Genomic DNA, 23,977 nt, shown 5'->3' on the forward strand with positions numbered 1-23,977 from the left:
GTTTGTTTTTTTTGTATTGAAAAGTAATATTTGAAAACGAGTGGTTTTGAGATCTCAAAATACTGATTTTTGAGATTCTTGAACTCCAAAATCTCTCTTTTTAAATTTTGAACTCCAAAATCTCTCTTTTTAAATTTTGAACTCCAAAATCTCTCTTTTGAAATTTTCTGTTTTCTTTATACTGTTTTAAGTAAATTTTTTCCTTGCGACCTGTTTTTTCAAACTTTTCATTTGGTTTCATTATGTGTCACACTAGATGCTGCGTAATTTTCAAAGCTTTCATTTCTACAAATAATTGACAAATCCTGCATTAAAAAAATTCGAAATTCGTTATTCTGTTATGCCCAGCAACCCTCGTTTTCTCACAACGTCACAAAAATGTGTCGTCAGGAAATAATCCTCAATTTCTCTTTTTCTCCACTTTTGCCGTTTTCTACGTATTCGAAAATCAGAAAAAATTCTTTGTCTATGAAAATGCAGAGGAAATCAGAAGAAGAAAGAATCAAATTTGGCTGAAATGTTGAAAAAATCTTGTCCACTAAATTTATAAAAAACCGACGAAAAGGAAATCAAATCTCCGTGTGAAGTTCAAATTTCTGGTGTTTTTTCTTGTGTTATGCACTATATCTAGGCTACACATTGTGACTCATATTCCTAGACAGTTATTAGGCTCAATTTTTTAACCTTTAGAAAACTGTTGGAAATATTTTTAGAAAACAAAAAGTATTGAACTTTTAAAGAATTTTCTTTGTTTTACCGTTCTAAAAATTTGTTTTCATAAAAATTGTGATCAGGACTTTGAAAATTCAAAATTATGCTTTTTCAAAAGCGAAAATTGGCCTTCAAAGTTTCAAACCGGAAATTGAAAAAAAAAATGTCGCACTCCTATTTTTTGAGACCAGCAGAGATTTTGAATGGCCGGAAAGAAAGAAAACTCTGAGATTTGTTATACTAGGTAAACGGACAATTTTCCGGAATAAAAACCGGCGGCAACAATTTTTGAGGGAAAATTTGAAAAAAGCGAGGAGGTGCTGAAATATTAATGGAAAATTTTGGGAAAAGAGGAAAAATGGTCGATGGACATTCAAAAAAAAAATAGCCATAAATATATGGAGGCTAAGGGGTTTTTTGTTGAGATATCCGAGACATTTTCAGAAAGTTCTCGGTCTTTTAAGAGCTGTGTATTGGAAAACCTTGATGTTGAAATTAAAATCTTATTTAAAAGACCACGATCTTATTTTCGAGATCCAAATCTCAAGATCAAATAAAACACAGAAGAAAGAAGATAAATGACAGACAAAGTATAAACATTTTTGAAGAATTTAACTATAAAAATCATCATGAAAGATTTGGAATCTTAGCTTATGAAAACTATTACATTTATTTGCTTACATGCTTATAAAAACCGAAAAATAATCTCCTAAAAACAAGCGAGAAGATAAATAGCACAGATTTTTGTTCGAATCTCCGAGTCTAATAAACAGGAAACCGTTTGAATTTCTTTAAAATTGTTTGAATGCTTTGGGAATGTTTTTAAAGGAATCAATCCTACCAAAAAAATTAAAAAATATTTGAGACAAATCATTTGTATGTTTTTTTCCAGACAAAAAATGTTATGAAAAATCTAATTTAATTGATTCCCATGTGAAAAAAGTACTAGAGAGGGATCAAGTTCAGCAAAGCCAAATTTAAATCTCATTTTTTGTGACTCATTTTTGATTGCAATGATGAATTAAGGTTGCAGAACATCAGTTATCAAAATATTTTTAAAATTGTTCTAAAAAAACTAAGCCTTCATAATTTCAGAATTTCGTAACCAGAAATTCAAGTTTTTGGTTTCTTTGACAGTTCAATTGAAAAAAGCACAAATTTTAATGTTTAGTAAGACTAAATGATCATTCTTTAAAAAAAGCTTCCCCCAAATTCCCCAAAAAATGACATTATACATGAAATTTGATAGATTTAAATTCTCCAGACTAGATATCATTCCTTAAAATGAGAAGGAGATTTATTTTCTATTTTTCCTCTTCCCTCGCTTGATTTAATTGAATTTCACATAAAAGTCAGGCTGAGAAAAATGAAATTCAAAGAGCCCGAAGGAGAAGAAGGAAAAAGGGAAGGATGGGTGGGAGGATGAAAGAAAATAAATGATTTCTGATTGTCTATCTACACAGATTTTAAAACAGACCCCTCCAGGCTATTTTTCCACGATTCTTCAGACATTCAAAAGGGTCCCAAAAATAGAAGAGGAGGCGGATGAAAATAGGAAGTAAAGAAAGAGAGAAAGAGAAAGAGAGAGAGAGAGAGAGAGAGAGAGAGAGAGAGAGAGGCAGAAAAAGGTTTTCAAATGATGAATGATGTGACATATACTAACGCAAGACGCATACAATACAAGAATGAGGGATAGATGATACCAGTTATTAGTGCTGTCCGAAATTTGTAATCGAAAATGTGAAAATTGGAGAAAAAAATCAGAGAATCTACAAACTTTTCTAGTTGATAAAAACCCAACCGTTGAGAAACATCCTGAGAAATGTTCAACTTCTAATCTGATTTCTATTTAGAAATTTTTTAAACATTGAGAAAAGAAAGGTAAGATTACAACATTTCGCCAGGTTGTTTGATTTTTTTTCAAACACCTAAACTCCGCCCTTTCCCTCAGGATCGTGACCTCCATTATTCACAATTTTTCCAATTACCTCTATTTTCCATTTTTCCATTCTTAATTTTATCTCATCATTGTTTAGCTCTTTCATTTCGAAAAAAAATTTCATCGCTTATTTTTTTTCCAATTATTACTATAAAAATGTGAGGGTGGAAAATTGAGAAGGATAATTTTCACATCTTTATTAATGAGGTCTTTTTTTCTAAAACTCGCAACATTTCGAACGAAGGAAAATTCCGAGCGAGTCTTAACATATAGCCCAGGGCTATTTTTTTCTAGAATACTTTTGGTTTTCCATATCTGCTCAAAAACAGAAAAGAAATTAGAAAATGTGACATTTTGTCTGGAACTTCTTGAATTAGGAATATTTCAGAAACTCAGAAAAACATCAAGAGATCTGGTTCTGGAGAGTTTATTATTCTTTTAAAAAGATATAGGGGTCACATCATGGGGATTCTGCTATGAAAGTGACTAAACTAAAAAAGAGAAGGACGTATACGCAGAGAAAAGGGAAAAGAACCGAAAGGTTCCAAGATGATCGAATTGTCTCTTTTCTTTTGGTCGGAGACTCTGTTGCTCATTGTTATCCATTCCTTTCGCAACAAATGAGACAGAGAAAATAAGAAAACTTTTGTCTTTCGATTCAATTACCGATCATCATTCGAAAAATTAGAAAGAAAGGGAAAAAAAACGAAAAATGAGGGAAGTGTGTTATTTTTATGAGAAAGTGAAACAGGAAAAAGCAGGACAAGATTGGAGAAAAGTTTTTTCGGAATTCCAGAATTTATTCATTGTCTCAGAAAAGATGAAAATAACTTTATAAGAGGGTAAAGAATGCAAATGACATCAACCTTGACTTTGACTTCACCCAATCCGATTTTCTATGTTTTTGTAGTTTTTTGAGAAGAATCTCTCCTCTTTAAGAGCATTACACCTTTCTTCTACATCACAGAGTCAAGTGGTTTTGAGTTTGAGAAACGTTTTTTCATCGAATGTTTATGGCTTGGGAAAAAAAACGGATTCAAGTTTCCGAATAGCGTTTGAAATTTGATATTTGTGAAAACGATATGCCTATGCTCATTATGGAAAAAATGAGAATATGAGCACAAACATGAGCGAAATCACAGAGAATGTGAGTTTAAGCAGAATAGACCTTATTAGAAAAAAATGGTAACAAGTTTCAATAGAAATCGCAATCTTGCTACATAGGAAATCAATAAATTCTGAGTTTCAGATTCTTGAAAACCTGAATTATTTTCTAAAAAAGTGTAGTAGGAAAAAGGTTCCAGATAGAAAACGTGCAGATTTCGATACTTTCAAAACTTGGGAGAACTTGAAAAAAAAAATCTAAAAGAGGATAGAGAAAAAAGGGGGAATTTTGAGTACTTTCTGCTACGTAAATTGTTTTGTTTGCCATCTTTTTAGAACAGATACAACGAAACGAATTTCGGGGCAGTTAAGAGTAAAGAACACAAAAATGATAAAAGAGTGACCGACATGTTAAAAAGCGAAAAAGAAGATGAAGACCAGAAATTTCGGGATTTTTTCACATTATTGGTACGAACTATTGCGAATTTCTGCTGAACTGGGATTTAAATTTGGAAGGAAATAACAAAAACTGAGACTGAATAGCACTACTTATTATTCCTTCAAACTAGTCGCTTAAGCTTTCAGCTCTCGCAGATAAACCCAATAGTCAATTACATAGTAAAGAGAATCAAAAATAAAAGGAAAAATGCATTCCTATTTTTCGGAGTACTCACTTTTTTGGTGTTTTCTAGGAATCCAATCCGAAATATACAAAAATAAGTATTTACTGTGAGACGTAATATTATAGTTCTAATGAAGATCGAAAGAGAATGAAAAAAGTTGTTCCTACAAACTTTTTTCATACCCTTCTCAAAACTTTTCAAATCACAATTTAGAGTTGCAAAAAAAGTATAGCAACTATTTTTCAGAAAAAAAAACAGATCGAAATTCTGCTGTATCAGGGATATTCTTATTTCAAAAAGAGCTTGTAGTTCGACACTCGCAGACACCGGGATCCGATAAAAGATACAAAAATCACAAAATCTATAATAGAAGATACAAAAAGATACAAAGAAATATGAATAATGTTTATAATATAAGGAATTGCTTCATTCAATGAATTGCAAAGCTACTTGTCTGGAGCCCTTTTTTCGAAATCAGGAAAAACTTTTCCAGAAATTTTTCATTCTTCGTACTTATTGTGGTCCTAAACTGAAAAACAATTATTCTATCTCATTAAAAAAAAGAAATGCGTTCTCCCAGTAATCAACCAAAAAACGACCCATCCGCTTCTCTGGATCATAAAAATGGAGGATGGTGGCCAGAGTATCGGAAGACAAAGTTTATGGCATGTTGTCTGCATCCGTTTGTTTTTCTAGAATTTCCTATTATTCCATCGACATGATTAGTCTGCTGAATTAAAAACATGGAGAGAAACGTAAGAATGGAAATGTTATTTTTCGAAGATATCGAGGAATAGTTGAAGAAGTATTGAGGAAACTAAAACATTACCAGTCGGTTTGCGGCCCTTCGGGGCTGAACCTCCTGGCCTCCGGTTACAGTACCCGTAATTTTATAAAAGGGCCTGAAAATTGGAAATTGCGAAATTCAGTGTATGAGGAATAAGAATTGTCAATATACCGTATTTCCTTTAGAAGAAGCCCTTAGACTTCTATTTTTCAACATCTTTCTTAGAGTAGACTTCTAATAGAGGGTCCTTTTTTATTTTTTAACGAATTATTTTCAAAAAAAATGTTATTCAAAAAATCTGAAATTTGGCAATTCGGAAGATAAGAGTTCTGAAATTAAGTGTTTGGAAAAATTCGAAACTTTCATACTGCAATTCTAAATTTCATTTATGCAATTCTGATATTCCAGGATTTCAAAATTTGAAATTCTGAAATTCTGAAATTCCGGAAAAAAGCTCTGAAACTCTAAAAAAAAAAAAGGTTTTTTAATTTTTGAAATTCTGAGTCTAATTCTGGAGTTAAAACTGTGAATTTTTATTCTCCTATTTTATTGAAAATCTCGAAACTCAAAATTTTGAAAACTCAGAAAGTCAGAAATACGGAAATCCAGGAATATGCGAATTCGGAGGTTCTTCTTCGATTTTGAACCAAAAATTCATATTTTTCCAATTTTTAAGTTTCCGAGTTTTCAAATTCTTTAGCTTCTGGAGTTTTGAATTTTTGAGTGTTTAATTTTATGAACTGCGGGAAATTGGTGAATTTAGGAAGTGTAAGGCCAGAGATTTGGATTCAAACGCCCACAGTTTGAAACCTTTTAATTTCGAAAGCTTTAGTTCTTAGCTGGTTTTCAACTTTAGAGAGTTCCTATATTTGAGATTTTGAAAGTTCTTATAGTCCGAAGTTCCTATATTTCAGCGTCTCTGATTTTTTCTGATAATCCAGAAATCTCGAAACTCAAGAAGTCTGAATTCGGTGACTCAAAATCTTGGAAATTCAAAAACTCTAAAATTCTGAATTTTTAAAGTTTTTAATATCGGTGAATTCAAACTCTTAACCATTTTTGCCACTTTTACAAACCGCCGCCGTTTATTCATTTTGGGATATTGGAATTTGCGTCTGAAGAAAGAAAGTGCAAAATTTACCGATTTATCTACCAAATTGTTATCCGAAATATGCTGATAACACAAAAAACTATTCAAACTTCGACTGAACTTTCCAGTTCGACTTGAAACTAATGAAACTGTGAAAATCTTCGCTAAGGTTTCATTCAAACCAATTGAAAAACAGTCGGACATTTTCATATTTATTTTTGAACTCTTCACAAAAAACCAAAAAAAACGTTGGCACCTATCGGACTCGAACCCGCATAGCTCGAGCAAAGGCATAGCGCGCTACACAGGTCCTGGGCGATGATGCGCATAAAGGACCCGATCCATATGCGATCCTCTAGAAGTCCGTTTGACACATATCACTAACAATGAGTGGGAGATGATGCGCATAAAGGACCCGATCCATATGCGATCCTCTAGAAGTTCGTTTGACACATATCACGAACAATGAGTCGCGATGAGTCTTATATGTGTGCGATGCGGGCCTCGTATATGCCCCATACCGGCGCCCTTTCCCTGTACCCAATTCATCGGCGCGTCCTCCATCTCCCATCCATTATGCGCACCATCGCCCAGGACCTGTGTAACCACCACACCACACGGTCATCACAGGGAAGGTGAGAGAAATGGCATACACGTGTGTGGGATTTCCTTCACCTTTTTCTCTCTGCCCACCAAGCTTCACTGTGGTGAAACCATGGGACGTCTCCAGAAGACTTAAAAATCAAAATTTCGAAAATAGAAAGGGTCGGGCCTAAACTAATAAAAATTTCTGATTCCCCTGTCCAGGTTTCAGCTCAATTGGTTAACTTTGAATGGGCGTAATGACACGCGACATACATCCTTACATACGGATCGATATTTTCGCGAATTTGGTGAATGTTATTAGTAAAATGATATTTGTTCTAATGGTGAATAGAAGACTGGACCCAGATGCTTAGATTGACATTAAAAATGGAACAAATGAATTTGAGTCTGTTGGTGGCGAGCCATCAGCATGGGCTACGACTTGAGGTGACCTTCCCAGAAGAGAATCAGTCTTATCTACAAGTGTAAACCTGCAGTGACTCTGCGGGAGATCAAAAGCAACTAATAAAAGTCTTTTCCGAGACACAGGTGTCTGTCATAAACCATACAAGTGAAAGGGATCCTAATAAATAATCTGTCCTTTTTAATACTAGCTTAAAACTTTAAAAATTCGTATGAGTTTGAACATCTGGACTTTTTCCTAGAGGATTCAAGGATATCCAATACACTAGGTTTCAAAAACTCTAAGCAAACATATAGCGAACACGTGCTGATCATAAAAATCAAATAAAACATCATTCTCATAAAAGTATTGCGTCTCTTTCTTCGCCTATCCTATCTCTACTATATTATTTTTCTGAATTTGGCAGGCCTGAAACAGAATTTGAAATTGTTTTAGATAATAGAATTAGTTCCTAACTTTAGAATAGTGTCAAAAAAGGGAGCACAGTAACAATTAGAATTTCGGGGAGATCTTCGGAGTTTTCAAAGCTGAAAAAAACAAGACAAAAACAATCACTTCTTGTTTCATATCAAGCTGAAAAAGAAAAAAAAGAAGAGAAAAGGCTCAATGTCCAAAAAATTAGAGATAACAAAAAAGAGGGACTCTTTTTCAAAACTGCTCATATTTTCTGGTTTTCACTCAACAAAAAGAAAACGGAAAACCGAATGTGTTTATAGGTCAGATAATGTGATTTTTGAGCTCCAGGAAATTCAGTTTTTTTTTTGGGTTTCAGTGGTCCCGCGGATATATGAAACTTAAATAATCCTTAATTCTAAAATTCCACATTGATAAGAGTCCGAGAGTTGTCTACAACTAACATGCTGTATTGTTTTAATAATAACTTGTGAGTTTCTTCGTTTAAATAGCAGTTCGCTAGAATTCTGGGACCCACTGGCTCTCACGAATTCGATCATGTTATATATTGTTCTAATCGATCTTTTGGATTCTAAAAACTGACCAAAAGTCCATAAAACATATCTTCTGCGAGAAAAAAAGAAACTGAGTTTCAACTGACAACTCTTTCTAGTCTTTTTTTTCCGTTGAATTCGTTAGAAACGCTTCAAAATTTTTTGACACAGAAAAAAAAATAAAAAGTAAGCAAGTTCCGAACAAAACACACAAAAAATGAATGTCAACTGTCCGAAAAGGAGAAAAAAAAGTAAAAAATACAAAAAGATGTTCAGAAAAGGAAATGAGACATTAGTATCTTGAATTGGCATGGAAAAAATTCTTGACAATGTTTCAACAGAGTAATGGGGTGGTTAGCTAAAAAATAAAAAAAGAGGTCTCTTTTTTGTCGGAAAATGTTCGATTCGATTGATGGGTCCCACGGGGATTCTCATTTCCCTTTCTTCCTTTTTTCAGTACCTACTAGACTCTTCTTTGTTGATGGGTTCTCTCAAAATTTTAACTCATACTTTAAGACATCTTACAATTTTGAGAATTTCAGAATTTTTAGCTCAAAAACAGTACATGTACAGCATGTTTTCAGTATTCCAAAGCTTCGATATTCAAAAGTTAAACTGTTTGAAATTTTCAAACTTGCAGAAAATAGTTGGTCCCTTATTGTTTTGAAATCTTTCAGTGAATACAGAATTCGTCGGAAATTATTATGCAAGAAAAAGCGTTGAATCAGCAGATTTCATCTTTTTTTTTTCGGAAGAATCGCAATATTATTTTTTAACAATAAAAGATTAAAATCTATTTTATTATTCAATTATTCCAAAATCTAATAAAAACCGGAATCGGATTTTCAGAAAAACAATTCTAGAAAGAATAGGTTGAAAGTTACCGTGGGAAAAAGGGGTTCTTAAAATTTTGGTTCATGGAAAGGAAATCAAGTTTGTGCTTATCAGGCCGAAAATATTAAAATTCAGAGAACCTTGTAACGGGCCGGGTCGGGCCTGGCTTTTCCCGATTTCCAAGGCCTCGGCCCGGCCCGTCATTTCACAAGTATGGAACTTTGCAAAAAAGACTTATGGTGGGACCCTTATGTGATATTTTTCGAGTTTTTTCGACATTTTTTGATTAAAAAGACAAACAATCCAAAACAACAAAAAAATGGAAAAAATTATATTAAGAGCTCAAAATTTGGCTGAAAAATACAGAATTTTTTGATACCGGGCCTACCGGGCCGGGCCTCTCATTACTTCCCTAAGCCTATTCGGTTCTACGGTCATGACAAATTGACCGCCTTTTTTTTGTAGAAGACAGCTTCCAAAATATATGCCGATTGTATTCGAATCGTAATTAATTGCATTTTAATTTTCAGTAGAAGTAATCTAGGATGTATTCAAGTCATTTTTCTTGCAATTCATATCTTTAAATTAAACCAGCTACCCATAAAAAATTTTAAAAGTTGAGATTTATTTACAAGATTTTCATATTACATAAAACACAACATTTTTATTTATGGCATAACATCGTTGGCGTTCAAGTCAAAGTTCTTGGACATTGAGAAGACTCTGAAAATGAATAGATGAATAGGGTACTAGAAATCAATAACACTAACCCCTCTTTGACTGGCACCTCTACGTAATCTGTGTAGATGTATTGTTCCGTTCCTGTGCAATTGTGGGTCACTTCGAATCCAACTTCGAAATAGTTCTGCAAGACTTTGAATTGCTAGAAAGGTCGAATTTTTTTTTCCAATATAGAAAGGAAAGTTTTTAAATCTATGAAATACAGAAAAAAAAAATCAACTCACATCAAGAAGACCGTCATTGTCTTGAGATCCAGACATCTTGTATTCGGTTGGCATTTTGTCCAAAAGCATATTTGGACCATTACACTTTTTGTATTTGGCAATTTCGTCGTTGGAACTAGAAAAATGAATTTTAGATCCCTAAAAAGTTAAAATCTTCGAATTTCAAACTTCAAAGCTTCTTTTAAACCTTTGATACTTCATCTTTTGAAATGATCATCCGAATGAATTTTCAGAGGCCTTCTAATACCCACAGTTTCAAACTTTTGGCGATTCTACATTTTCTGACTGACATAACTTGTTCAAATTTGAACGCTTACATCAGATCATATTCCATTGCCCGAATTGTGAAGCACCAGATTCCTTTGGATTCACATTTCATGAGTCCATCAAACGTGAAATTGTGGCGGAGGCGATAGCCAAGACAGAGAGAAGGCAGATTAAGAATTTCATTTTTTGGGAAAAAAAATTAGAAAATGTCTGTAATTTCCAGGGAAGGGGAAATATGCTATTTAATAGTTTATTGAGGTTTTATATAGTGGATGATTTCCTATCTACTTGTTAGTGTTGTTTCTTTGGAAAAAGTGGGCGGGAACTCGAAAAACTTTCAGTGACCTTGATTTTGATCTGTTCACTTTTTCTTTTTTCGAGACGTGTAATCATGCCAACCTTCCGAATCCACTTGTTTTCTCTGAGGAGTATTTAACCTACGGAACCATATCAGTATTTGTACCATTTTCAGTTAATCTGAAATTTTCGGATAATTTCCGGATTTTTTCAAACTGATGACATCATTTCTTACAGATGATTGACCAATAATTAATTTCTGGTGTTTTAAAAATGCATGAAAAATAACAAAATAACAAGAGGTCTTTGGAAAACTGGTTTTTTTGAGGTAATAGATATTTACCTTTCCTTTGATGTTTCGGAAATTGGTGTCAAAACAAATTTCAAAAAAATAAATTTACAGGAAATGGATCAGAAGAACATTCTAAAGAATGACATTGTTCTAATTCCAAGACTCAGACAATATTCGAGCTGATAGTGAGAAAATCTCGCAATTCAGTACCTTTATTTTCATAATATCAGAAGTTCAAAACTCGAATTTCAGTTTTCAGACTCCAAAATATCAACAAAAGAGTTTAAATACAAATTACGCAACATAGAAAAGTGTTTTTCTCATATTTCTGGGAATTACAAATATTAGAAATGCGAAATTTTAAGTTCTGGAATATCGAGATTGAATTCATAAAACCTTTTTCGAAATTTCAGATTTTTTTTTCTAAAAATTTTCCTTTTCCGAGATTTAAAACATATTTTTGATTATAGCGATTCGTATTCAAAACTGATGTTGATTTCGTACATTTTGTGGTTAAAAAAATATTCTGATTCATTTTTTATGTTTTCTTATGATGATTCAGATTTTAATTTTTTTTTTCTAAAACGGAAAAATTGAGATATAAAAGTATCGTCATTTTTCAAAATTTTATCAGTTTCCTTTCTAAATGAAAGTTTTCATCGTTTCTTTTGTTATTCTTACTGTAGCTTTGGCTACAGAATTCGACGTTTCTGGATCTATATCCTGCGATTCAAAAAAGAAATGGTGTTATACGGTTGAACTGTTGGAATCGGATTATTTGTGAGTTTCGAGAATTCTGGATAATGCAAAACCAGCAAAAAAGAAATGACACTGTAGACAACCTGAAATATTAAAAGCATACTTGCAAAATCAGGGCCCGGCCCGGCTCGGCCCGGCGGGCGCGGGTTCTCCAAATTTCTCCAAAATTAAGGATTTTTAAGGGATAACGACTACATGAACCATAGCACAAAGTGTGTGGAGCCCGGCACTGAGTCATATCAAGAGTCATATCATATTAATGGAACTCAGAAGGACGATGGGCTTTGGGATGTGAGTGGATAAATCTATAACTTTTCAAAACTTGATTTTTCAGTATTACTTTGAGATATTCGTTGATTTTTCTCATAATTGTACAGGCATCCAGGAATCTTTCTACCATGAAGTGGCAATTGTACCAATTACGGAAAAGTATGTGACTTAACTTTTAATGACTTAGGAATTTCAAACACCCTTGTTTTTTCGGCGAAACAATGCTTCTCAAATTCCGATATGAAAAAATTTCAGATCGTTCGAGAAAAACGGTTTGGATTTCGATTTCAATAAAAACTTGCCAATTGAATCGAAAAAAGAAGGAAGTGAATAATAATTGCTTGAGTTAAAGCTGTGAAATAAATTTGCTAAATCAGAAAATTTGTAAGTGTTTAATTTTAGAGGCTTTTGGAAATTCAAAGACTAAAAGGTTCCGCAGAACTCGAACTTCGAATGTGAGAAAGTAAAATTTTTATAATTCGGATATACGAACTGTTGGTTATCACTTATTGATATGCTTCAACTTTTTCGATTATATTTAGGAGGGGTTGTGACCATCATTAAATTTTGAGTATTGAGGTTTATACAATTTCTCGCTAAACCGGCTTACAGTAGAGATCATGAAACAAGACACGAAAATTTAAATATGATGAAAAACGAGGATACATATCAAAATTATTCTCTTGAAACAGTCAAAATGTCAGAAGCCTTCACATATCAAAAAAAAAATAGACGTCCTCTAAATCTCTGGCTTGTAGTCCCCAACGTTCAGTTCGATTTCTACCTAACTCTCATTCTCATCATCATCGCAACTGGTGATCCGTTCCTCTATCTTTTAATTACTTTTTTGCTATGTTTATTTCATTTTTTCATCTCCTAATGTCCTTGATCATGACCATCAGAAAACCCAATAAACTCAAACGATACAGTCTGATTTTCAGTCCACACTTTGTTCTTTTCCTTGTCTGCGTTTATCCAAATAACGCACTCACCCCAAAAGAAAAAGAAGTCATGAAAAGCTGTAATAAGTTAGCGAAAGTTTTTTATGTTCTCTTCCTCTGGGAGGAGAGAGTATGGAGAAACGAGAGACGCAGAAGGAATAGGTTGATAGAGAAATGAACGACTAGGAGGCTAATCTCCATTCATCTTCCGACTGTCGCATTGCGTAACTCGATTTTTTTGGAAGACAGAGAGGAGGAAATGGTGAGAAATTATGAGAAGAAGCGATGGGTGTCAGCTGGCAGTTTTTTGTTCAGATGGGAAGAATTAAGGTTTTGAGTTTTTAAATTTGGTATTTCTGCTGGAACGGTTTAAATTCTCAGTATAAAAAAGGTTCTTGGAAATCAAAAAAGATTAATACGGAAATTAACAAGGCATTTTTTCTTATCTCTACATTTTCAGTATTTCTTCGTGATATTTAGGATTAACAGTTTCTGAAAACTATAAATGAACGAATAAAAAAGGTAAAATATCAAAAGTAATTAATTGAGCCAAATTATTGTCATTTATTGGGTACTCAATATTCAATTTGCAGTGTGTTGTTTTTTTAAAATAAAGTATTGTTTTCTTCCAAAAATTTTGCACTCCGTGTTGTTGGTGTTCACTGATCCAAAACGTTGTGAATCATATGTTTGAAAATAAAATGAAACTTTATGTACACGATTTCTGATGTTTCAAAACATGTTGTGAAAAGTTGTCAGATTCGAAGAAGGGTTACATGGAGACTAAATTCTTAACGAAGTCTGAAAAACTTGAAAAATTGAAGGTTGAAAAATTACAAACAAACTTTAAAAAAGGGTTCTTTTTGTCCGATTAATGCCAAATCTGTGTGATTGGCTTCAACGGGACACAGTTTAGTGGTATCTAAACATTATAACCTGAAACCTTCTAGGTCCAAGGCTTCTGTGTGTCTTCGGGTAAATTTACTAGCTGGCGGGCTTACAGCTGGTCTCAGAAGGATATCTGTTTATCCAGATGTATTGTCTCTAGATATTGACACCTCACACAGAAAAGTGAAAGCCGAATAAATAAATATGCCATTTTTCTCTTTTAAAATGGCAGAACACAAGTTGTTCCCCCAACATGACACTATTTGATAGACTTCTTCAAGAACACTTTTCTCTTCAAAAAGGCAAGTTTTTCATGATTAAAAGTGCGAACAAATTTCATACTTTCGATTCTTGACCTTTGTCTAGAAAAGGCGGTTCATCATTCTGCCAATGCCAACATCTTTCTTTTTTTCACACTAGTTTTCTCTTTTCCATTGCGTCTCTATTTCTTTTCACTCTATCTATCATCAGCTGCTTCTGTTTCTTTTCCGATTTATGTACAGTTCTTCCTTTCTTTTCTCTCCCTTTCTTGGTTTATATTCATAATTTCAAGCATTTAATCTTAAACTGTTCTTGAATCTATGCGTCTAATATTTCTATTAATATCGACTAGTTTTGTAATTGTTATCTGTGATTTTCTGTTGGAGGAGAGCGATTTTATCAAACCCCAGGGAGTTAGAGGGAAAAGATACGGTATGTTAGGGTTCTCAGAATTTCGAATTCCTAACCAGGGTTTTTTAAATTAACATGAAGTCTGATAATCTAAAAATAAAAATAAGGCAATACTGTGACATTCTGGAGTTGTAATTCTCTGAAATTGTGCATTTTTTGCTTCCAGTTATTCGAGCAAAACGATGGAAGAAACACAGCTTAACTTGGCAACTTCAAACACAGAATCTTATGGACGCCGATGTTTTTATAGTCAGGTATTCTGAAACTTCTAAATTTCAATTTTTCCAGTAAACAGTTTCCAGAAACACCATGCATCGTGCATTCAACGAATGGTCAGCTGTCTCATCAGTGGATTTTCGAGAGATTCCACCCGATGTGATATCAAGAATCCCTCCTGATATTCATATTGCGTTCGAAAAAGGAGAACACTCCGATGGTTTTTCGTTTGATGGGCAGGGTATGTTTTTTTGAAATTAATTCTGATTTTGAGGAAAACTTACTCGTTGCAAATCTTATTTTAAGTATTTTACATTGTTAGTTTGTGCTATCGTTTGTTTTTCAACATTTTAATGTCTATACCACTTTTCAAAAACGTTTGTTTTTTCTTTGAAAATGAGAATTCGTTTCCATTTTACAACTCCGTTTTTCCAGACGGCGTAGTAGCCCACGCATTCTATCCTCGTGACGGGCGTCTTCATTTCGATGCCGAAGAACAGTGGAGCTTGAATTCTCCAGAAGGTGTTAATTTGTTCCAAACAGCTGTTCACGAGATTGGTCATTTGTTAGGATTGGAGCATTCAGTGGACACGAGGGCGGCAATGTTCGCTGCCAAGAGGCCATATGATCCTGCATTCACTTTGGGTAATTAATTAAGTTTAAACTCGAATTGGAGTGATTTAACCAAGATTAATTTGTCTTGTCTAATACACAATTTTCTGGTCACATGCTTTTTTTTGGATTATTCACTTTCAGTTAAACTAATTTTTCACATAAATCGGTGGTCATGTGCTGTATTCTGCGCATTCATAAAATCGTGAAAAATTTAGAACATATTTTCCAGGTGACGATGATGTTCGAGCTATTCGATCCTTGTTCCCACAAAAAGATCCGGATCCCGTGGCTGATAGTTTTAGCAAAAATTCTGGAACGAAGGAATCCCAGGAATTCAAAGATATAGTAGTAATGAGCAAGAAAGTATTGAAGAAGTTTGATGGAAAACTGGACGAAGAAAAACGTTAGTTTTTGATGGTCTTTGAAAACGGCAAATATTATACGTAATCAGATCGCGAAATCCCCAGGAATCCCAAGAAAAATCTGTAAATCTGCTTATGAGCTCCTATGCAAGATATCAACAATAACTGACAAAAATTCTTCTGGTATTTTGCTGAACAACTTATCCGTTGACAACTTTTTAATATCTCCAACAGAAACCGAAAAAAAATCGGCTGAAAGATAAATGTTAGAGGGCTCTTCTATTACAGGCTTTATGGAATATAGGATTTGCCTAGTTTTACAATATCAGCACTGATTTTTCAATGATATAGACCCCTTCCGCTATTGTGTTTTCTGACTTCTCCGTTGCTGAGATTTCAGGTATTGATTTGAGAGAAAAAAAATCTAATCATTCCATAAACTTCCTTTTCATTGCAAAAAGTCTGATTTGGTCTCGTGACTAATCGAAATTAGATTAGCTCTGTGCGTGATTTAGGACAATCTCCGTACTCTCTGTTGATTAGAGTTTCCATGGCGACAAAAACTGAAACGAAAAAAAATTTTTACTCAAATCCGTTGACAACGACTTTTTCAGATGATCCCTTCGAATCGTCGACATCCTCTTCTTCAACACCTATCTCCTTCTTCCCATTCCCTCTTCCATCAATCGATCATTTTCAAAGACGAAACGACTGGTTTGTCGTTTAAAACATTGATCTGGATTTCTGTGAAATTAAATTTTGTGCCGGGTACATTTCTATTATGCATAAATGATTTATTTGATTTTAGCTCTAAAAGTTGCAGAGAAGTTTTTAGGAAAGTTGATTGCAGATTAAATTAATATTATGGAAGGAAAAAAGTAGTTTGATTTTGCCAGAAGTAATATTGCACGAAGGGAATTTAATATTATTTTAAAACAAAATAAGCTGATTGAATTAAAACCATTTAGGGCCAGACGATCAGCGAGCAAGTTTCATTTCCTTCTCATCAATTTCGACGACTTCGATAATTTCGCGCTCGGTGAAGTTTGCGCGGTCCGCAGAGACACGAGCATCGATGATACCTTCTGGAGCGATACCGTAGTCGATTCGGAAGAACTCTTCGTCCAGAAGCTTACCCTTCTAGAAATATTTTTTGACTCTTTCAACTACATTTAACTTTTCACACCTTTCTAGTAATGTTCAATGTCAATTCCTCGTTTGGTTGCAAAATTGCACAGATCGGTGACATGACGTAGTTGGCTGCATTCATGATACTAATCTGATAAACCACATTGACTTTTCCTTCGTTTTTAATCGCCAATTGACACTTTTCTTCTTTTGAAGCACTCACGAAAACCTTATTCGAGGAAGTGGAAATAAAAGGCATCATTTTTTCCTCTTCTTCTTTTTTCTGTTCCAATGCATTGATTCCATCCAAAGTGAAAAATGATTTGTTTTGAACACTTGGATTTTCCAAACGAAGACCCTCAGCAATTTTCAAAGATTCACAATAGAATTGAATGACAGATGGGTCGGTTTGAAGTCCCTTCTCCACATATTTTTGGTATGTCTGTTGGCGGCGAGCTTCAAGCCAGGTCTGAAAACCAACGTTTAAAAAAATCCAAATTTAAAAATAGTATCGATCAAGGTTCGGTTTTCTAGGGCACATACCTCAGCTATCAACTCGGTCATTGAAAACATTTGACCGAATTTCTTGACGGCATCAGCTGTTGGAAACTTTCCTTGTTCCTTATAGAACTTCTCCAAATTGTCTGATTGCCATTCAGTGGTGGTTCCAAAACGAAGAGATCGTTTGTTCTTAAAGAAATCTGATTCTCCGAATTCTTAAAACTTCTTAACGTATCTAGAAAAATCGCAAAATTTAATTATGGGTCGCGAGTACTTTTTGATCAAATCAATTATTAATCCTATCACTTTCTGTGACCAGACGTACTCTACCCGGGTTTTCAGAGCTTAATCAACTTTTTTCTGATGTCAGAAGGGGTTCAATTTGAATCAGGATTACGGTAGTTCCCGTGTTTTAGATCTGTGCAAGTCAGACATGATAGAAAACGTTAACTTACCGATTTGTCCTTCTCATCATCAGAATCCGGATATTCTTTCGGTGTTGGGAGGGTCACAGATTCACGGGAATCTGAAAATGTTAGAAATTTATTGGAAAATCAAAATTCTACAGAAAAATGGACAATTGGAAATTCAGAAGCTCAGGAATATTCTGGGAACCATTTTCCAAATTTCTAACTAAAATTTTGTTTTTCAAAATCCTTTCCCATTCCAAAAATACCAGTTTTCTCCAATTTGACTCTTTCCAAATCCTTTGCCATTTTTTCCGCGTTTGACAAATCCTTTCTGGATGCAGAATCTCCAGAACCAGCACGACTTGGGCTTGGAGATTTTCGAGTTTTCGGAGGCGACAGATCTTTAGAAGCCTGAGAAGTCAATTTCCGAGGGGGAAGTGAAGAGATAGAAGTTTTCTGAGTGGTTACTGAAGTTGTGATGATCTCGTTTTTTGCATGTGACGTCATGTTGGAGACTCCATTAGACTCGGAAGATTTGGAATCCGGACAAGAGAAGAGGGAACTCTTTTTGGAGGTGACGGTCTCAATTACAGTCTTTTTTGGATGATTTGCCTCTGGTAGAGACGTTTTCTAAATAAAAGAAATATCAGACAATGTGAAAAATGCGATTTCTTCAAAAATCAAATTTTAGACTTTTTCAGATTCCGGGAATCTAAGTCTCAGAGTTTCAGGGAAATTCTAACATATTAGAATTCATCAATTGAGCTCAGATTCGAATCGTAAAATTCTGAATTTCAAATCTCAAAAACTTGTTGTCATGCCCCTCTATAGGAAATTTAGAATTCACGAATTTTCAAATTGCAGATTCTTCTGAATTATGAATCTAATCTTTTGTATGCCTCACCTTGAGAGCAGCAGGAGCCGGCGGAACAGCTTTGGACGACATTTTTCAGAACAAAAAACCAGAACCTCGTGAGAAAAATTTTTAGAATATTCTCGACCCTGGTCCCTTCTGTCCCTCTTTTATACTATTCTTCGATGCTCCGCCCCTTTTTCCAATCCCCAAAAATTAATGAAATCAGTCCGGAGCACAAGTGCACACCTGTCACCATGGGTGATTAATTGAGTTTTCTTATTCTGAGTTGCTCACATTTTCGGAAAATTTCTGGACATACGAGCATTTTGCAAAAGGTGGAATCGAAGTACAATTTTCTGTTTGTCGTTGTTGAGAAAAAAACACTTGAAAATAATCTATTTCGGGCTGATTTGTGGCACTAATCGAATAAGATAAAACTGGGGATTAACATCGTTCAAAAATTGAACCATTAAAAAGATTCATTTGCCAACTCGTCGTTCCTCATGTTCGGCAAGACGGGAGTAGAGGATTTCCTGAAAAAAAATTGTGAAAGAAAAATTTCGAAATGCAAATCTATTATTTAAATATCAAACAACTGTTGAGTTCGTGAACTATACAATTGTAGAATTTCTCGATTTCAGGTTTTCCGAAAATTAATAGACGACAAAATTTTTTCTAAAACAAACCCCATAAAGATGCGCGAAGAATTCGGTCCACTTGTCATCTTTCATCTCTAGTGGCTTATCAAATGTGCTTTTACAGAAGACACATTTCACCTGAGAAAGTATTTGAATTTTTAGAGGAAATTTACCAAATTCGAATTTTTTCAGTTTTCAAAACCAGCGAAAAATAACGACTCTTCAAGAGGATCACAATTTTTCAGATTATTTTTTTCGATTATTCAAACTTTCAGCATTCATACCACTTCCTGAGTGTGCTTCGATTCATAATGCTCTCTGAACGAATTCTTCGTTTCGAATTTCTTCTGGCACAAATGACACTGCGCATCAAGATTGTGATCGTTCATTTGATGATGGATTAGGGCCTGAAATTTTGATTTTTCACGACTTTCGTCCCTTTGTATTCATTTTTGGGTTTTTTTTTCAGTAAAAACTCTTTTTCATAGAAAGTTTTTAGAACGTTCTGGTGCCAGGCAATGTCAGGTAAAGCTAAAATGAGATTGTGAGTCCTTTCATTCGGTAATTCAATTTTCCTCCAAGAAAAACCTAATGGCAACTTTCAACATTTAGCGAAATTTGATTTTATAGCTGATTCTGACCGAAAAGATAAAACGAAGATAAATTCGGACAAAGTTAACAGTTTGGAGGCACTTTCTATTACAGAGTCAAAGCTATCAGAGCACACTTTTTTCAAAAATTCGGCAAAAATGCTCTTATACGTTATAGTTATACCTTAATTGAAAAAAGCGTACATCCACACTCGTTACATTTGAATGTCTCTCGTGGTGATCGCCGTCTTCTGGATCTTTCGACTCGTCGACCACCTGAATTCTGATAGTCTTGACTTCTGAATCTATCTACTCCGTAATCTCTTTCTCTACTTCTTGATCTTCTTCTATTTTGACGACAATGGTTGTTGCTCCAATTGCTATTTGAGCTACTGGAGGATGAGTGCTCTGGTTCGGATTCACTGAAAATTTTTGATTTGCTGGTCGTTAAATAATTTTAAAACACCATATTTTTAAGATTTCTCTTTGAATATCTGAGTATCTAAGTTAGAAACTCAAGAATTCTCAAAAATTTTCCCTACTTTGAAATCTCTCCCTCCTCTCTCCACATTGGTCGATCTCTCTTTTTTCTCCTTTTCTGGCTCCGCCCCTTCGCTTCATTTCTCTCCCTAGCATCATGTTTTCCTCCACGTCGTCTGCTTCTTTCCCGATTCTTCTGGTTTACATCAGAATCGTAAGCATCAGAAGTGTGAGACGAAGAAGTAGAAGAATGGCGACGACGTCTTCTTGAAGCCTTCGAAGTAGTGTTGCTCAGGCGATATGCGGATGGGAGTTTTCTGCAACATGTTGGGGATAATCAATTTAGTAAAAAAGCGGTTTGTTTTAAATTTACCTCTCATCACCCGAAGAATCACTTGACGTTGATGACGTCATATCGCTTGGTTATTCCCAGCCAACACGAGTCGGCTCCTCAGCCAAATAGTTCCGCGAGGCTCCATTCTCAAGTGGCACCGAGCGTGGCATGGGTCACGTAAAAATTCGTGAAATCTACGTAATTTTTCTAGAGTGTCACGTGGAAAATAGAATTTTTCTTATTATTTTATTACCAAGAATGAAGCGAAAAAAAGAGCAATGCTCGAAACAGTAGGATATCTGGGGAAAATATGAGGAAATAGAAACCAACACCAGAAAAAAAAAAGAAGGAATAAATAACAAAACAGAATAAATACTATGCTTATTTCAAATGGAAAAATAGGGAGAAACAGTGGAAAATACGATCATTTTTGGATTCTCCGAATTCACTAGTCTGACACAATTTAATAACTTCTTCCGAAAAGAGCGAACGCCTTGGCTGCATGGCAGCACGATGGGAAGATGCACTTGGATGGAAGTTCTTGTTTTGGCTGTTCCAATGGAATACAAAGAGTCTTAGCTCCCATTTGGGCACCTTCTCCGTCTTCTCTTGTCGACGCCTTCTTGATTTCTTCTTCGCACTCTGGAAGACCACAGAATGGGGAAAGGATGATGCATTTGTCGTCGAGAAGCTTCTTGAATTCTTCCATACACGTAGTAGTCTTGAGATGAGAGTCGCGTTGGGCGAGAACTCTGGAAGAAACGAATGGATTAGAGACGAAATTAGAAAACTGGCAAGAAGTACATATTCGAGAAGTCATCATTGCCAGACAGCCTCTAACTCGCTCAACTTACTTTTGGTACATAGCATCATGGATCTCATCCAAAAGAGTTTTCACAGCCTCACTCAACCCATCCAACGACATCTGTCTCTTCTCTCCATTGTGACGAATCACAGCGGTGACCTGGTTCTTTGCCAAATCGTTTGGTCCAACTTCGAACCGGATTGGAACTCCCTTCAACTCCCAATGGTTGAATTTCCAGCCAGCGTTATAGTTTTCCCTGGAAATCAGAATAATTTAATTCTCGTCTGATTTGAATTTTTTGAGCCATTTTGTCACTAAAAGCCTATTTTTCCTACTAAAAATCTCAATTTTCACCTCAAATCATGCTCAGCCTTAATTCCTCCAGCTACTAAATCCTTGGTGACCTTATCAACAGCATCGAACAACCACTCTTTGTTCTCAGTCTTGAATCCGACTGGAACCACAATAACTTGAACAGCAGCAACACGTGGTGGAAGGATTAATCCCTTGTCATCTCCATGAATCATAACCATTGCTCCAATGGTTCTAGTAGACAATCCCCATGAATTCTGCCAAGCAAACGCCCTCTCTCCTTCCTTCGCTGGATCTTCATAAGAGATATCGAACATTTTTGAGAAGTTTTGACCCAAATGATGTGATGTTGCCCCTTGAATTCCACGTCCGTTGCATGCGACGTAAGCCTCGACAGTGGTGGTGAAGTCTCCTCCAGCAAACTTTTCCTTCTCGGATTTTCTTCCCTTGACAACTGGAATAGCCAGAAGATCATTGTAGACTCCCGCGTAGAGATCCAGAATCTGGAACACCTCCTTTTCGGCGTCAGATGGATTGGCAAAGGCGGTGTGACCTTCTTGCCAGAGGAATTCACGAGTACGGAGGAATGGAGTTGGGTGTTTGAACTCCCAGCGCTAAACAGAAAATTAAAATTCAAGTTTTTTTTCACAACTGCCTAAATTTTTCACTAACCACAACATTACACCATTGATTCAACTTGATTGGCAAATCGCGATGAGATTGTACCCATTTCTTGTACGATGGATACATGACTGTCTCAGAAGTTGGACGAATAGCAATTGGTTCAGCCATCTCAGACTGTCCGGCTCTTGTAACCCAGGCGACTTCTGGTGCGAAATCAGCAATATGAGTCTTTTCTCTCTCAAGAGCAGCATTAGACACAAACATTGGGAAGTAACAGTTCTTGACTCCAAGTTTTTTGATTCCCGAGTCAAACCATGCTTGGATAGCTTCCCAAACAGCAAATGACCATGGACGAAGGACATAACAACCAGATACATCATAGTATTCAATCATTTCGGCTTTGGTGATCACTTCGGAATACCATTCCGAATAGTTCTCATCTTTCTTCGTTCCAACTCCCAGAAGAGTTTGTTTTTTTCCATCTGGCTTCTTCTCCTGTTGTTGTTTCTTCTCCTTTGGTTTTTCTTCTTTCTTTGGTTTCGACTGGCGGGCGTTTGGAGCGGCGTAGTCCTGACCAGTGGCCTCTTTGTAGGCCAGTTTCAGCGCAAGAAGCTTCTGAATTGCCTCGTTTTTGGCATCCTGGAATTTTTTGGGTTTTCAGTAAAATTGTGAGTTCAATTTCACAGACCTCGGTAGAGCTTTTGTCGCCTTTTAGACGACGAACTTCGTTTCCTTGCTCTTCGATCTGTTTCACAATTGCGTCCGACATGATGGTGACGTTTTTTTTTGAATTGCCCAAGCTAAAAAATAAATTTCAAAGAAATACAGGGTTTCTTTGAGAACAGTTAAGCGAACCGGTTAAAGTCAGCGAACAGTGAGTGAAAACTAAAAAAAAGGAAAAAAAGAGCGACAATATAGAGGAATGCATGGTTACGAAATATTACACCCGGTTAGAGGGAAAGGGAGAACGGAGTAGAAAAAATAAGACTTCATGACATTTTTTAGATAAAATTTTGAACAATGTAAGGCTAAAATGCAACAAGGAAAATACATAACGGTCACATGAAATCGAAGAAAGAAAGCAAACAGAAAGAGGTCGGATTGAATGAAACATTTTTCTCCCGATTCCGTGAATAGGCTGACGAGAACAGAGAGAGAGAGAGAGAAAGTAAATGGAGAGGAGAGGAAGTCAGCTTCGAACTTCCGAATCGCAAGCAAAACAGGAATATCGGAAAACACGGTAACAACTGTCACCGCAAAACACACCTGAGGTAAGTGTCTCCCATTTAAAAGTTCGTGAGAAAAAATTAGAGCCTGAACCGGTAATTAGAAACTTAGTAAAAGAAAAAATAAAAGAAAAAACTGCAAGAATTTCAAATTCAGGACTTCTCAACTACTCTATAAATAGCAAAAACTATGAAATTAGTTGAAAATTTTATGAAAAAAACATGAAGTACCGTAATCTATTTTCAAGGCGCATGTCTTTTGCTAGCTAGGTCTCGTAGGGAATCTTTGAAATGCGAGTATAAGGTTTTCTTTATGGGGTTATTCACCAAAATGTAGAAAAATTCGGAGAAATGGAGAAAATTTCGCAAACCCGCGGAAAATGAACCAATCTCGCTGAAATTTCGGAGAAAATCGGAGAAAATTATAGAGAGCATATTCACAAAATTTGGGGTCAAAATATCCACTTTGACCATTTTGTCTGAAA

At 35.3% G+C, this 23,977-nt stretch overlaps 6 protein-coding genes across 6 annotated transcripts; 2 read left to right on the forward strand and 4 right to left on the reverse strand.

The window, feature by feature from the left end:
* Positions 1–9,712: 9,712 nt before the first annotated feature.
* On the reverse strand, positions 9,713–10,388 carry CBG24148 (the record flags this gene model as incomplete). Its single annotated transcript, XM_045244702.1, has 4 exons — positions 9,713–9,767; positions 9,815–9,909; positions 10,010–10,124; positions 10,327–10,388. 4 exons carry the CDS (start codon positions 10,386–10,388, stop codon positions 9,713–9,715), a joined length of 327 nt encoding a protein of 108 aa, XP_045091260.1.
* Positions 10,389–11,511: 1,123 nt separating this feature from the next.
* Positions 11,512–12,066, forward strand: CBG24149 (the record flags this gene model as incomplete). Its single annotated transcript, XM_002643134.1, has 3 exons — positions 11,512–11,645; positions 11,807–11,915; positions 11,959–12,066. 3 exons carry the CDS (start codon positions 11,512–11,514, stop codon positions 12,064–12,066), a joined length of 351 nt encoding a protein of 116 aa, XP_002643180.1.
* A 2,638-nt stretch (positions 12,067–14,704) lies between these two features.
* Positions 14,705–16,315, forward strand: CBG24150 (the record flags this gene model as incomplete). Its single annotated transcript, XM_002643135.1, has 4 exons — positions 14,705–14,852; positions 15,047–15,256; positions 15,456–15,629; positions 16,203–16,315. The coding sequence occupies 4 exons, from the start codon at positions 14,705–14,707 to the stop codon at positions 16,313–16,315; spliced, it is 645 nt and encodes a 214-aa protein (XP_002643181.1).
* Positions 16,316–16,566: 251 nt separating this feature from the next.
* Cbr-osm-10 lies at positions 16,567–18,573 on the reverse strand (the record flags this gene model as incomplete). The annotated part of the gene is made up of 6 exons (XM_002643136.1): positions 16,567–16,728; positions 16,775–17,185; positions 17,260–17,406; positions 17,673–17,743; positions 17,894–18,257; positions 18,532–18,573. The coding sequence occupies 6 exons, from the start codon at positions 18,571–18,573 to the stop codon at positions 16,567–16,569; spliced, it is 1,197 nt and encodes a 398-aa protein (XP_002643182.1).
* Positions 18,574–18,962: 389 nt separating this feature from the next.
* On the reverse strand, positions 18,963–20,605 carry CBG24152 (the record flags this gene model as incomplete). The annotated part of the gene is made up of 6 exons (XM_002643137.1): positions 18,963–19,016; positions 19,170–19,259; positions 19,406–19,528; positions 19,896–20,133; positions 20,254–20,508; positions 20,565–20,605. The coding sequence occupies 6 exons, from the start codon at positions 20,603–20,605 to the stop codon at positions 18,963–18,965; spliced, it is 801 nt and encodes a 266-aa protein (XP_002643183.1).
* A 383-nt stretch (positions 20,606–20,988) lies between these two features.
* Positions 20,989–23,035, reverse strand: Cbr-pars-1 (the record flags this gene model as incomplete). Its single annotated transcript, XM_002643138.1, has 5 exons — positions 20,989–21,277; positions 21,380–21,586; positions 21,685–22,256; positions 22,315–22,905; positions 22,955–23,035. 5 exons carry the CDS (start codon positions 23,033–23,035, stop codon positions 20,989–20,991), a joined length of 1,740 nt encoding a protein of 579 aa, XP_002643184.1.
* Positions 23,036–23,977: the final 942 nt, after the last annotated feature.

The sequence above is a fragment of the Caenorhabditis briggsae genome, assembly GCF_000004555.2.
Source record: "Caenorhabditis briggsae complete genome, chrIII, whole genome shotgun sequence".
In the NCBI taxonomy this organism is placed as follows: domain Eukaryota; kingdom Metazoa; phylum Nematoda; class Chromadorea; order Rhabditida; family Rhabditidae; genus Caenorhabditis; species Caenorhabditis briggsae.